Consider the following 15,566-nt stretch of genomic DNA (forward strand, 5'->3'; position numbering starts at 1 on the left):
ATGACATCATTTCAATGAGCCATGAAATGATGTCATTTTGGAGGAAGTATGTTAAAACTTTTACGAGGTAGTGGCTCCAGATAATAAGTACACTGAAGGACCAACACAAACTTTACAAATGCCTCTTCCTGTCCTCATGTTCTGGGTCATCTGTCTTTCATATATTTATAGGAGGAAGTGAAAGGCTGCCACCCGGAACACATTAGCATATATTATGAAATCCATCTCCTGGATGGAAAATTTGAAAAATCCACATTTCACCTGCATGTCCTCTCTGCTGGGCTCAAAACCTGAGGAAAGAGCAGGTCTTTTTTTGGCTGAACCATGGCTGGTCTGCTCTCCTGTCTGACCGCCCAGTGTGATTTTACTGTCCTGTTTTTGGGGTTCCTACGGGAGTAGTTTCCAAGGCCAATCATGTTAGCGAGAGCATCAGTGTTTCCACAAGCCCTATCTCACTATGACCTCAGCCGGCTCACTGTGCTTCTTGGCGAACACAATGCTTCTGCTTCTACTCATTTGTGGAGGGCCGCACCATGAGGTCATCCAGGTAGACTGCCATGCACTTCCCAGATAACACAATAGATTCCTGCATATGCACACACATCTGTATGCACATATACATAACGGTAAATAAAATATTTAATAACTACATGCTACTATTCTTCAGTTTTTATGGCTGTTTTTTGTATAACTGATTCTTTAAATGGCCTTTTAAACAAATGGTTCACAACTGTGTGGCACTTTCCCAATCGATTCACTTTCCAAAAGTGAGACAGTGGAATCCCACAAGATAATCAAACTTTCCCCCTCCATGTTCACTGCAGGCATTCTGCTCATCTTACTGCTGCAGTTAACCAGGAGGAACACAGTGTCCTTCCAAGAGACTGGGTTCACAAATTCATTAATGGTTTCTTAAATGCAGCACCAGCGTGCAGCATATTAAGTATAGGTAACAGTTAATCCCTCTCATTTTTTTGTTCTTGCAAAGCCGAGGCAAGCCAAGGCAGCGCCAAGGGACTGTCTGCTCTTCACTTAGTCAGGTCTGTAGATATGTTGGGTGGCAAATAATAAGGTTGAGTCAAGCTCTGAAGAAGTAAACAATCCAGATGGTTGACAGACAATGTATGCTTGTGATGTTTGTTCAAGTCATGTGTTATGTTTTCTTAATGTGTCATTGCTTTGGTGTCTTAGCTGGTGCTTGCAAAGTTATTCTTGTTATTCCATCACTGATTCATCATATGTGAGGAAACTTCAGACAATTGTTTATAAAAAATCCGGTTGCAAGTCTGTGCACATCTGCAAGGCCAGGTCTGCACAACAAAGCTGAAGAGCAGTGACTTCACATTTTAGCCGCAAAGGCTGAGAATTGATTCTGTTTGACTGTTGTGGGTTGATATTTACCCACTGGGCTACACGCATTAGCCATTGTTTCATACTGTGCTGTGTCTCAACCATCATTATCAGCAACTGCTTATTCCTTTCTCCTCCTGGCTGTGGCACACTGGAGCTTTCACTATCACAGCGGTTGTCTGCCCAGGAATCTGCCGGACTGCATTAAGGAGCCTTTTACCTCAGCTCTCTGGCATTTCCTCTGACATCACTGGAGGTGATGTGACCCAAAGGGTGTTTAGCCCCCCCCCACCCACACCAACCACCATGTGAATTGCAATGGCCCCTATACATAGACAGCAGTATGGTATCTGCTCTGTCTGCTGTGTGTGTGCGTGTGGTACAGAACATCAATTAGGCTGTCTTTCCACATGGACCCAAAAACTGGATGAAAGATTTAGTGCAAGTGGAAAAAGAGATGTGAACAAAAAAGTAAAGATGCTTGAGTAGAAAAAGAACAAACTGGAGAAAAATATTGTGGATAAGTATCATGTTGCCACTTTTAAGTGTAGTTCCCTTCACTAAAATAGTTAGTGCACACTGAGGAGAAGATTGAGTGCAGTGAAGTAATGGTCGTGTGTATACAATTTGTGAATGGTCATGCATAAACTGACTGCACTGACTACACTAAGATGAATTACAGGCTTATTGTAATTTATCACTGACTTTAATTAAACAGAAACTGTTGCCAAAATCCTGTAAGAAGAACTTGCATAAGTCATGCAACTAAAATTAAGTAAAAATCACATTCAATCAGCATACATTTCACAAAACAGACAGTATCTTAGAGCCAAGTGATAGTATCATCCAATCTACTCCCCCACCAGTTTCCAATGACTTAAACCTGCATTTTACATCAGCACCATGTAGTGGTTTGGCTTGATTCTTCCCAGGTTGTCATTTGAGTTGGGCAGCTGGCTTCAGGATTTGGCTACATTTGGTGGGTGCAGACTTGGATGAGTTGGTGTGTATCAGCTCCAGTTAGCAGTATACCAGGCTAGCTTAGCTTATGCTGCTGACATCAAATGTCAGACTGGTAAGCCTGGGCTGATTTTGGCACACATCATTCAGGTGTGTAGGCCCACTGTCACCAGTGGCACCAAACAGAAAGTGCAAAAATAATTTTAAATACAAAATATTTGTCCATTTTATAAAATAAATATCCTGAATTCTAAAGCATGAATTCAACAAAGTCCTAAGCCATCTAAAAGGAATTCAGGCCGAACTGTCAACAAACATGCATCTGATCCCAAATGATGCTCGGTGAGACTGAGATCCAGCGATTGTGCAGGAGTCATAGGAGGGAATCTTGTTCATGCCAGAAGTATTCATTTGAAAACAAAAGAGTACAATGTCCACAAAGCTCCACTACAGTGCTTCCATAGGGCGTTGTTTAAACAATTCTCAGTTGGCACCAAAAGGCCTCACGTGAGCCAAAAAAACCATCACCATCTGACACCATCACACCTCCACCTGCCTGCATTCTTCATGTTGGTTATTGCACTTTTGGACACTGCAATCAGCATGTTGTAGCAGAAACTGAGATTCATTGGACCGAATAACCCATATATTTGGCAGGATCACACATTACGTCAAACGGTAACTGAACCGCTAGACCTGTTTGCTACATGTGCTGTTTTGGAGTCACAGCCATGTTATTCATAGTCAGAATAAAACAGAATAGTTAGCATAAACAGGCAAGTGTGCTTCTACAATAAAGCAGCCAGTGAATGTACAGTAATTGACAATAATTCTTAGTTATTTTCACAGTTATGCTGTAGGTTGTGGCAGAGCATTATTGTAAGTGTTGTTATCATGACGGACAAAGAAAACTCTGCTAACTGCTGTATAGTGGAAAAACAATTGGCATGCCACTCACTGCAACAGCTGCCCCCGATATACTGCTAATCAGAGTAGATTAAGCTGGAAGTTACAGAAAAATAAATTTACCCACAGAGGTACAGTCACCAATTTCAGGTCCATCGATCATTAAGTCAGGCATGTCTATGTCAATACCTGTTGTATATAGTGCACATACAGTATAGGTCAATATACTTTCAAGCTGACAGTAATTTTCTGCAGTAACAGTCAGTTATTATCAACAGTAAATTGGTAGCCTTAACAGGTGCTTTCAAGTGCCATATTAAGATAGATTTTAGACCTTTTTGTTTTTGCAGATTACCCTGTCTTCAGTCACCGTGTCTCTCCTCTCTAGCCCTTTTTCTTTACCTCTCCTTCTTCACTCATGCTCTTTATTTTTTCTGTCTCTCACATTCCCTCTAACCTCTCTAAACCCTCGTGACAGGGTCAAGAATGCTCCTGCAGTGGCTTCCCATGCAGAGTGGCCTATTATCTCCCATTGTGAGGGACATCCAATACCCCATCCTGCCTAGGTGCCAACTCACTTTGCCAGCACCTCCTTCTTCTCTCCCTGTGCTCCTCTCTTCTTCTTTCCTCTCTCCTCCTTTTCCCCTGAGTGCTTGGCCAGGCGACATGCTGTTAGCCAGCACCCTGCTTTGAATGAAAAAGGCCTTTTAAAATTCATTAGGGGCTGAAGGCTCTGAGGGCCAGTCGGTCTGCCTGCCACATTCCTGCCGTTCCAGCACAGGACAGGGGAGATGGAGCAGAGAGAACAGCCTTTTATTTGGGGCTTTTTATGGACCCCTTCTCCCTTCTCTCGCCCCTGGTACCCGTGGATATCGCATTCTGCTAAAAAGGACCATCAGTCTGATAGAGCATGGTGCATTTGGAAAGGGAATAGAGTACACAACAATAGCATTCCTGAGGGTCATCCTAGCCTCCCTACACCAGGCAACAGAGTCCCACGCTCCGACATAATGGGGATACAGCATTCCTCTGAGCCTCACACCAGAGGAGGTTAACCCTTTTAAATTAAGTTAACAGATATCAATTGTGAAGCTATTTGTAAATTTATAAAGTATGTAAAATCAATGTCAATGCAAATGAAACTGGGTTCCTGCATAATGACAAACAGCACTTGGCTTAATATTAGCATAACAACAGAAATTATTGGTTCTCAAATGTTTTGCCTTAAATGAGCTTGTCAGGTTTTGCAGGTTCAATCCAGAAGAACAAAATTGAATTTTTACAACTATTCTGTACCCTTACTTTAAGACAATACATCTTAATCTTACATATATTGATGCCACTTGGGGGCAGCAGAACAAAAAGCTGTAAGCACAAGACTGACATACGGGATGATCACCTTATAAAGTTGATAAGGTGAACATCAGAGAACAGTTTCCTATTTACACATCTAGCAGACACAGAGCAGCATTAGCGTTCATTTAGAGTTAAGTTTATGGTCATCTGATGATTCTAAATCCAATATTTGCTCTCCTTTTAGCTCTGTTTTGCTCTCCCCCAACTCATGAGAACGTTATCTGGCTCTTTAGCTGCTGAAGGCTTCACTATGTTCACCAGCTTGTTGATAACTTTGTCTGTGTGCCATTTGGGGTTGGGCATGTAGTGTCAGTTTATCAGAACTTTTTTGTAAAAACAGATGAGTACTGTGGTGATTATCAGAGTTGATGAAAGTAAACCAGAACAGTAGAGTTGCAGGTATAAAACCAAAATGAGATGAAAGATGCTAAAAGGCCTCATAGAGCTGAGAAGAACTGCTTGTTGGGTAATAATGCTCTGTGGGTCAAAAGTAGGAATCCACTGACTCAAAGAGCTGTGTGCCAAAACAAAGGAAAAGAGGAAAAGTGACTTGCTTGTGTGGACAAATGGGCACAAATTTGAACAGTGCATCTTGTGCGTCATAGCTGAAGCTTTGGCTGGACATCCGGGACACAGATGATGATCGTAACAGATAGCAGAGGCCTAATGCAGAGGAAAGTTCAAAGACCAGAATGAGAATAATGACTGCATTTCAGGGAAATCAACCTCATTAGCTATGCAAGCACAAAGTGGATAAGGCTATCTGACCTTTCAGGTATTAAATCTCTCACGTCATGGAGGAAGCTGAAAGATGATTCCCTTTGTTTGTTGAAAGGAGCGAGTGTGATTAAATGGCTCAGTTATAGATTTGTCAAATGTCTGCCACTGCAGTAGCTTCCCTGAGTGCTTCTTTAGGATAAGTGTTCGATGGCTTGAATAAATGGCAGCCATGAGGGAGAAAATCAGAATAGAATACAAAAGCTGTAATGGGTTCTGACAGGGCTATTGTTACCATCATCTTACACCCCACTACACACACACAAATGTCTCTACATACACACAGGATACACACATAAAAAATATGAATCTGACAATGTGAAGTGCTGAATGGAAATCAGTACTTAATGATTTTTTCCAGTCCCCCTTGCAGGAATAGTAATCACAAATAAACTTAGATAAAAAAACACAAAAAAACACACATATATGAGTCACACAGGTACAAGCATACATGGAAAAAAGGGCCCAGTCTGATGCTGTCATGGTGGTCAAACGGTACATTCCTAAAGGCAACTAACTGCGAGAGTTAACACTGTCACAGCCTGTAACGTAAGTATGAAATGACAACAACTCATTTAGTAGCAGCCAAAAGAAAACAAGCCCTCCATGGCCTGTCCTTGCGTTATCCAAACAAATCCTTGGTGTATGTTGGAACATACCTGTGGTTAACCAAGCCATGACATTCCCCCTTCTCTTGCAATCCCTCCATCAGCTTTAGGATTACATAAATGTTGAGAAGTAGGTCAATGTGAAGGCGTGCACAGTTAACAGTAGCAGTTCTGGAGACCCTTGCACCACATCAACCACAAGGATCTGGCAGTCAGCCTCAGTAAAAGAGCTGTTTCAGCCAAACCCACTGCACTGTCAGACTCCTTTCACTTGGGGCTCCCAGGATATCAGGGCTCCAAGGAGGAATATGCTACACTATAGTCCCGGTTGGACACATTTACAGCCGTCAGAGCAGTGGGAGATAGCAGCAAGGCCAGCACTGCACAAATCATTTGGAGAGATAGTGAGGAACAAAGTAAAAGCGCAGGGCATTATGCTTCTGATTGTTAAATGGGGCGTATTCAGCTTTGTAAAAGCATATGCTCTGTGTGAGATAATTGCATGTCAGAGAGCTGAGAAAGGCTACGCTACTCTTCATGTACAGTAATTATACATAAAAGTGTTGATGACTGGCTTTGTGGAGACTCAATAAATAGAAATAAAGACTTCTCTGTAATTTGTTTTCTATTAATGCTCCAGTGGCTGTTTATTCTCTACTCCTTTTATTATTATTAGATAGAAAACCAAAATTGAAGAGGAGTAGCAAAATGACTGTATCTCATCATTAATCTTTCAGTGAACATGGGTCTCAGTTTGAGTCCTGAGCTGATGATATAAAAGTCTGTTTACCAAGAAAAAGAAGTGGTAATTTCTCATTTTTGCGGAAAGGTTTAGCCAAGGGTCATTTTATAAAACAATCTATCTATCTACCTCCAAGAGATTGAGGAGGTTGAAGCCCCAGAGATCTAGGTCCCTTTTTACAAATTAATCTTGAAGCTCAGATATTCATAAAACCTATCTTACAAACCCTCAATGATGTGTGGTGTGTTTGAGATAAGTATTGCAACCACAGAGGTTCTTAGGAAATGATTACAGATTAAGGAGTTTCTTAGATGGAACTCTTAAGCTCTGGGATCATCCATTGTCAGAAAATGAGACCCTACACCTTTCCAAGGAAAAGATAAGGGAAAGAAAATCTAAATAAGTTTATCAAATATGAAAGAATATTAAGAAACTTCATCAGTAAGAGAGGAAAGGAGGAGTGACTTCTTGTACTGTAACACCTTGCTGGTCACAGTGCACGCTCACATAGAAAGACACCCAAGCAGACCAGAGCACAGCAAAAATAAACAGAAATATGAGTCTGTTTGACAAGTCCAAAGTATATCCCAGAGCAAATAAAGTGCTCACTCCAATCAGCAGGGCTGTAAAGAATGTGTCTGCTGCCTACCTCTCACTGTGATGGCTCCACAAATACAGGAGAGCTGCAGGCTAGGAACTGTTGGAAAGCAGAGGGATGGAGGCCGCTGGTTACGAATGGACATGAGCCTCCACCGTGGGGAAAAACCTAGGGGGCTTCAGTAAATACATTCTCTCCACTTGGCACTGACTCCTCCATGTTTATTGGGCTTGACCCCCACTGACTGGACCTCTATACCCAAACAAGGGGGAAAAGCCAATAAACTCGCCTACCTCATGGAGAATTACATTTCAACCTTGCCTGGCTGCATTGGTCTGCTAAAAAATGTCTTATCAAACATTACTGCACTACGAAAAAATGTAGCTGCCACAGGAAAATTTTATGTCTTGGAGCATGTTTGCTCGTTTTCAATAAACCCATGCTTGACAATCACAACTATCCATGCTGTATTGTTGTTTTTTAAAAAAAGAAATAATCTGGCAAGCACTGCTGCAATGCAGGCTGGTTGGACATCAACAATGGTTGTTTGTACTTAGGACGAACAGCTTTCATGCCCTCCAGGTTGCTCTGCTCTATACCACCGACAAGCAGCGCTAATAAAATGCTTTTACGACCAAGATTTCCTGTGCTGTATGACATCAATTGGGAAAAAGTGAAATATTCCAAAGATTGGAGGCCTCATGTCAGCACTGTGAGTGCTGGCTTGGTTAAAGGTCGTTCCACTCTCCTCCAACATTTTAAGCAGGGCTATAAAGTTCGTCAGTTCTTCTCTGATAAACTGAGGTTCACACTTGAGCTGTTCACCTGATGTTATTATCCCAAGCAATAAAATGCTAATAGTCAAATCAGTGAAAAGTAATATTTGACCATTATAGCAAGTGATGGGACAGTAAGGGCTGTCTATCTTGAAAATGTACAGAGCTGTATGGCCTTTCTTCTTCCTTTCTTTTTTTTTTTTTCCTCAAGGGAAACCTGAGTGAGAAACCCTACTCGTTGTCACCTTTGGCCTACCTGGGCTGACAGACACAGGACCACCCACATCTCCGGTAAAGGGTGATGAGGCTGGGAGTTCAAGGTGAGCACCTTGTGTGTTTCATTCACTCAATAATGTGCTACAGTGTAACTACAAAGTCTGCATTTGATCAGAGGGCCATATTACACTAAAGTCTGCCTTTATTTTTGTTCAAATACCAATCAATATCAGGTAATGCAGCACAAACCTTTCAAATCAATCAGTCTGCTGAGTCTGCTAATTGATTTATCGTATTTCACAGAAATGAATGGAAGCCAATGGACATCTGGGAAGGTAAACCTGATACAATGATGGTGAATTTACATTTCTGGTGCCAAAAACACAGATTAATTCAATTCAAACATTCAAAAGCAACTTTTGACCACACTGTCAACAGTTTTTATTGGAACCACTTTCTACCAAAGAAGGATGTGTTGACTACATGTTCTTGTGGATTATGATGAGCAATGGGGATACAAAGTTGTTGTGGAGTTTTTCAAAAGTCATTTTATAATGCTGTGAACACGACAAACAAAATTCATATCAACCTAATTGTATTAGGATGAATGCAGAAATATCAGACGAGGATATCTCAAACTATCGGTATGGCTAATTAGTACTTGGATTGAATAAAGTCCATTTTTTATTGTTTTATAGGGCTTTAAAATCTGTTCAAACGACACCGTCTATCCTTAGACCTGTAATTCACATAAGGAGAAAATATGCAATTCAAGTGAAACAACACTTTAAAGTGGACATATGCGCATTTCCAGGTCTATGTATGTTTATGTTCTAGGGGCTTTTACAGTTAAAAAAACTCCTTATTTATCTTATACTGGTCCTTTATGCAGCCCCGCAGTTCATCCTCATCTGTTTTAGCTCCTGTCTCTTTAAGGACCCCCTCCAGATTGGTTAGTTTCCGGAAGCTGTGTTTTGGCTGACTTCTGGCAGCTTGTGAGGCTACATAAACAAACAGTGGTAGTAGGATTACATTTCTTTTTCTTGTTCTTTACTCCAAATGGAAATTTCTCAAATACAAACGAATATATTCAAGCCCAAATCCGATCCGAAATATGTGAGTGGACAATGTGAAAAACCCATTGAACAACCTTAGCAACAAAGGCTACCAACAGACGGCCGTTTATGGGCATGCATGAACAATCTGATGTCATCACGAGGAGGAAGTAGAGGTAACAAACGAAGGTATTGTAAACAAGGTATTCAGAACAGGTTGAAGCTTGGGCTTTTGACTTTCAAGGAGCATTTTTAAATACGTTCACATTTGGACCTTTGACCGTGTTTAACATAGACATCCTACATCATAATAGTAAAAAAATCTAAAACAGAAAAAGAGCATGATATGTCCCCTTTAAAGAGCCGAAACTTGCCAACACACTGGTATGGTTTTTAAACAAGCCGGGGAAAAAGTGTGGGGTTCCTGGAACGTCTAGAAACTGTTGTTGAACAACTAAATCAGACTGCGCTGAATGACATACGGAAACAGGATGAACTATAAACATCTGCCAGGGAGGTTTTGTTGAAGTACATATGGTCGAGGACTGACAAAGAGGACTAAATGTTGAATGGAAAGTGGAATGCCTGACAACTGTCACAAGAAGTTATTTCCCATAACCTGTCAGGCTTTCCGAGCGCTGCGGTTAACCAATGCTTATTACCCTTACAGAATCAAACCTTGGCATCCGTCTCACGTGTACCAAAGATGATTCAATTCAGACGATTTGAGTAGGAATCCCCATTGTGTTTGTTTTAGTTCCACGAGTTGAGGCCCCCGGAAAGCCAAAGTAAAAATACCCAGAGCTGCAGCATATTTAATCTGTTTCAACATTTGTGAGGCCCAAGGTGTGCCAAAGAACGGAATGTCCAACCAAACACACTCTGCAAGGTTTGTCTGAATTTATGTGGCCCGGAGCCTGACCTACCATGGCCTTTCCAGGGAAGGAGAAAGATATGTTTGGTGCTTTGAGTGCAGTGCAGAAGAGAGAGTACACAGCTACAAGAATGGTCTAGAAAGGAGGCGGAGAATCACAGACAGGGGTAAGCCACGTTAAGATGAAGTTCTTGTTGAAGGCTCCCCCCCACCTACTCTCTCTCTCTCTCTCTCTCCCTCTCTCTTTTTCCCTCCCCTCCCACACAGGGAGTCCTCTTAGTGTATGGTGTCGGCTGAGAGAGAGGAACCCCCGGCTAAGAGGTCAGGAAAGCCACAGCGAGAAGGGGGGGGCTAATGGGAGTCAGAGTCAGAGAATTCTGACCTCATTGGATATGAGGAGTATGACTGGCAAAGGCTGTTCCCTCGATACTGTTATTTTTTGTTCATGCTGTTGACATTCTGAATATCTGCGAAAAAGCAAACCAGAATCTGGCTGTGAGCTTATATAATTTTATTTGACCACCTTTTGAAGACACACATACTGTCCAGATTGTAGAAAATCTCTTGATGCCTCCTCATATCTGCATTCTTTTCATTGTTGAGGTGTTCCAGCGGTTGTTCCTCTTTGGTTTGTCCAGAATACTAAAAAGAGCCTGGAAACACAGTGCGTTCCGCAGTAAGAAAACACCATCATACCACACGGTTACACCCACGCTTTCCAAAGAATGCAATGGATGTGTTCCCAAAGGGGATAAAAGTAGAGAGTTTGCCAGGCAAAGTACAGACTAACTGCCCATTATGATGGATTTCCCAAAACAGCCATGTGCAGTTAGATGTATGGGAGGGGCTGGTATGGAAAAATGAGGAAAAAGAGTATGTGTTTTAATCTTGAAAAGGAAAAAAAAAAACAAGATGGGCCAAAAGGTTTCCCATAAATGTTAATGAAGGGCTTTCCCAGAAAGATTTTTTTTCCTCCTTTCAGCATGAAACAAGAGGTCAGGTGCTAATGTTAACCAGCAGGGCTGGATCCTGAGATCTGCCTTTAAAGTATAATAGAAGAAAACCATGTGGAATTAACCATACTGCAGGGATTTAGTAGTGAGGTAGTTAACTTTGCATGATGATGTGTTCGAAGAATTGAACAGACCTTCTGTAGATAGAAGCACACAAATTCTGAGAAAATCCAAGATGATCGCATCATTTTTTTAACTTTAGAAATGACAGTTTGCACACAGGTATACCTCTTTAACGTCTCAGGTATATTTTCAGATACAATGAAATCTGCTGTAGCAGTAAAGTGGACATCGAAGAGGTTAATGTCTTTGCATTTTAGCTTTAGGTTGTTTGTTTCAAACTAGCTGGCATGGCTGTTCTGGTATACAGTAGAATGGCTGCTTGTATTTTCATTCTTCAGAGTCTTTGTTGGATAGCTGATACAATTTGGTTTCTGATCTTCACAGTAGCCTGTGTAAAGCTAGCTTAATCCTGCAGCTCATAACTGTTAAGTCAATTCTGATTTACCTTTTACCGTATCAATAGCTTCTTCAGAAATTATTTTGGAAACAATTAAGCACAGGTCTAAGTGCAGGCTGAAGGTAGAATAAGCTGCTCTGGTGTGAAAGGAAAGGTTTTAAAATAGATTACTGTTACATCTTCTGGAGGTGCTGCAAGCCAAATTCAACAAATCATCTGTGTTGTGAAGAACCCATTTAATAACCTTAGTGACACAGTGTACCTGCACTCACACACTTGCTACAGCATTGAGTGAATGATAGTGCCACACAGATTGTTTACCTGCGTGCAACCAAAGCCCACTCAAAACTGATTGGTCAATACTACTCGGACTACAGACTACAAACGGAAACCAGAACGCTTCTGGTACCAAAATCTTGTCCTGTTGCCTACAGATTCTGCATTCATATGCGGATATCTATTTATAGAGATTAGTGCAAAGCTAAAAGAAAAAAATATTATTAAAAGGTTTTGGTGGTAGAGGTCTGGTCTTTGTTGTAATTGAAACATCATGGTATCATGTTCTGCATGAGTATTTCATCACTTAACTAGGATTATAATGCAGAGTTTTTTATTTTCTTTGACAGTTTGCAAGGTTTTTATTTCATGGCTGTGAGATGCCAGGAAAGACATTAAGCAAGTGCAAAGTCAGATTTGAAAATTATGTAACAGAAATGTAGGATGCAGTGTCCCGACAGTGAGAAACAGCAGAGACAACTCATAAATTTAATATGTCTTCTAGGTATTGTTTTCCTTTAGGACAGAGACTATTAGGCAATCCTACTATCAGTCAATAAAGTAGCAAGATTTCATCATATCAGTGTACAATGATGATCATTTTAGTGGGAGACTGTTAACACAGTTATGTACATGTATGTATTTACTGTCAAGACTATTTTACTACAGTTGACACATTGAAAAGCCTTAACTGCTTCATTATACTTTTATCAGAAGATGGGCTGTTGGCTGCATGTCAGTCTGCATTGGTCCAGCTTATTAAAATCTACTACTGATGTCATCATACAAGGTTGCAGCTGCTTGAGGATGACTAAACTGATAAAATCTGGAATAAAAGTGGCATATTTTACTAGATGTCTTTTGAGGCCTCCGTGTACTTTTAAACTAAAAAGAACAAAAAAAGTATACAGTGCATTTTCAGAGAGCCAAAGACTTTATTTGTGCTACATAATCACATGCTATTCAGTTCAATGCACACTAAACTGTAACTTCATGGCTGACTGTGCACTAACAAAGAGGGTACAAACATGCAGCCATCCATGTAGCACACATGCCTGCTAGCCTGTTGGTAAGTCTGCTAACTAGCAAACCAGTAAGCCTGTCATTCCTCTAGTTGGCCACCACAACTATTTAGTCCCTGGTAGCCTGCCTCTGCTTTCCTCTCATTGTTAACAGCCTGCCAGCAGTCAGGCCCGTCCAGCTATGTCTTTGAAGCACCACATGTGACCCACGTGTGTCTAAGAGGGCCACAGCCACTCCCTCCTCTACCTCGCACTGCTGAGGCCTGGACTCACAAGGCCACAGAGCTTGCCTCTTACCCCCGGGCCTCCATGCAAAAACATCGCCCCTGCTGCAGTGAAACGAGACAGACTGTAATGGAAACGGCACACTTTCCAGACACTTGAGGGAATAGCAAGCATCTCCGCCTGAGCCCCATAAGAAAAAAAAAAAAAAAACAAAACATACAGACTACCAACCCTTGTCCCCCCCACCCTCTCTGCTCGTCTGGACAATGGGACATCTCATCTTTCGGGAAATAACTGGGCAGCTTTTATAATGATTGAAATACATTATAGATGATTAACCCTTGAGTCGAAAGGATGTCTCAAAGATAACAAAAACAATGAAAAAAAACTATTTCGACAGAGACTCATCACATCACTTCAAAAACAAGCAGAAGATTACAGTGTGCTTTAATTTTTACAAGTACGTACCTGCTTATTTTTATTGATACAAGGTTCCACTGTATTACACTTCACGCTTCAGTTTGGTAGCAGACATTTCCAAGAATCATACTGACTCATATTGAGTGTTTTGTTTTGAAAACTGATCATTCTATGATGATTAACAACCTGGGAGTGAAGACTTTATAAAGAATCACAGAATTACAGGATAGTTTAAATAATGTGGGGAAAAAAAATGAATTATGATAATAATATTTCCACTGAATGTCTGCCTCGCACGTGTACCTGGAGAGTTTAGGGAGGGATGCATTTGCTATGATAGTGAATAACAAGACTGTCATTTTTTAAATCCTCAGTCTTAACATCTCCATATGAATTGGCATTATCTGCATAATGTACTACTGAGAAAACATCCTTTCGCTGAGACTGGGGCTGAACTGTGACTCCGATCAAATGCTCAGCTTACAGAGGTATTATTGTATAGTATTAGAAAGAATTAGCCTACATGCCCTATTTCACCTTAGAGAACATACATCTGAATGGTGACAGGCATGTGGCTTTGTTACAAACTAGTTCACTTGGGGTGCAGTTTCAGACAGCCTTTGATCTCATCAAAGTAATCCAAACTAATCTACAAACGATTCTAGGGTTAAATTCCCTACACTAATTCAGGATCTGGAATGCAGTGTTGAACATAGATTTTGCTGACAGAATATTGTAATAATCTCAAACCTGCAGTGCAGAACTTTTACATATAAATGTTACATTCAAGCCCTTGCCAAACAAGTTCACCCAGTGCTGATAAAGTCTATCACTGCCAGATAAATCTCTCTGTATTTCATAGTATACCAGAGTTTTTAATCTGGCGTTGGATTTGACATTCCCGTGCTGGCCGGATGAATGCATACTGTGCATGCTCTGCGCACCAGAGCAGACAAACTTCCGGTTAGCGTTCTGCTAACTTGAATGGGGAAAAATAATTTAATCATGCGGCTCCTCTAAACTTTCCAAATGTTATTGGATCAAATAGATCAAATTCTGATAGTGAAACGAGTCATTTCGCAGAGGTTGTGTGACGCTCAAAACAATTTATCCACTGTTTTACAACCGCAACATGGGCAACGGAGTAGGCTATGGCAGAGCCTGTGATGTAAGTATGTGTCAACAGTGTTTTTGTAATTACTCTCACTGCCAGAAAGGTCCCATACTCCAGCTTTAAGGGTCCTTGTTGATATCCATGTCAAATTTAAAACAATGAAAATGAAGCAGTGTTGACGTAAAGTCCTGGCATCTGCAATAGGTGGGTTGCAGATTAGAGAAGCAGCTATAAGGTGAAGAAACCTGTTATCCCCTCCCCCCCTCCTTCATTTCACTGTTATAGAAGTGGATCACATTTCGACCTCCCTCCGCTCAATCAGCCCCTTTCCATCTGATAACATATAGCGCTGTTCAGAAGTTCTTAAACCTCCCCATTCTTGACATTCTCAGGATTCTGGATGGAGTGACCTCATTGGGTGAGGGAAGCTGATAGGAAAATAGCCCCCGGCCGAGCCTTTGCTTCAACATGGAAACTTAAGCTAACAAAGAATGCATGACTATGTGCAAACTTGACTGTGGCTTGTACTTGTGAGTGAAAACAACATGTTTTCCTATGTGAGCGTATTTTCACTCCAACGCGCGGATAATTCTGTAAATGCAAATACCGGATGCCGAAGTGTGAGCCTGTGTATGATTCAGGACTGCCCCACCTGAGTGAAATGTTTTGAAGTACTACATGCACATACAAACACACACACACACATATACTGCACCTATGAGACTTTCAAGGCCCTGTGCCGGCGTCAACCTGATAACCTCACAAATGTAAACAAAGTCTAACCGCAGCGAGGCATATTAATATTCATAGACAATTAA

The 15,566-nt window shown here is 41.2% G+C and overlaps 1 protein-coding gene across 5 annotated transcripts in view; it reads right to left on the reverse strand.

The window, feature by feature from the left end:
* The window catches only part of ddah1 (dimethylarginine dimethylaminohydrolase 1), a 128,244-nt gene that overhangs the window by 22,412 nt on the left and 90,266 nt on the right, over nt 1-15,566 (reverse strand). Inside the window, exons 1-2 of one of the 5 annotated variants that reach the window (XM_042417349.1) lie at nt 7,349-7,367; nt 3,795-3,903 (exon numbers count right to left, since the gene is read on the reverse strand). The exons of the other annotated variants lie outside the window; for them this stretch is intronic. Of the exons in view, the coding sequence (XP_042273283.1) occupies nt 3,795-3,884 (90 nt within the window). The 5' untranslated portion in view covers nt 3,885-3,903; nt 7,349-7,367. Of the gene's footprint in view, nt 1-3,794; nt 3,904-7,348; nt 7,368-15,566 lie in introns of those variants that run through there. 5 annotated transcript variants of the gene reach the window in all.

This window comes from Thunnus maccoyii, chromosome 7 (genome assembly GCF_910596095.1).
Source record: "Thunnus maccoyii chromosome 7, fThuMac1.1, whole genome shotgun sequence".
Lineage (NCBI taxonomy): Eukaryota > Metazoa > Chordata > Actinopteri > Scombriformes > Scombridae > Thunnus > Thunnus maccoyii.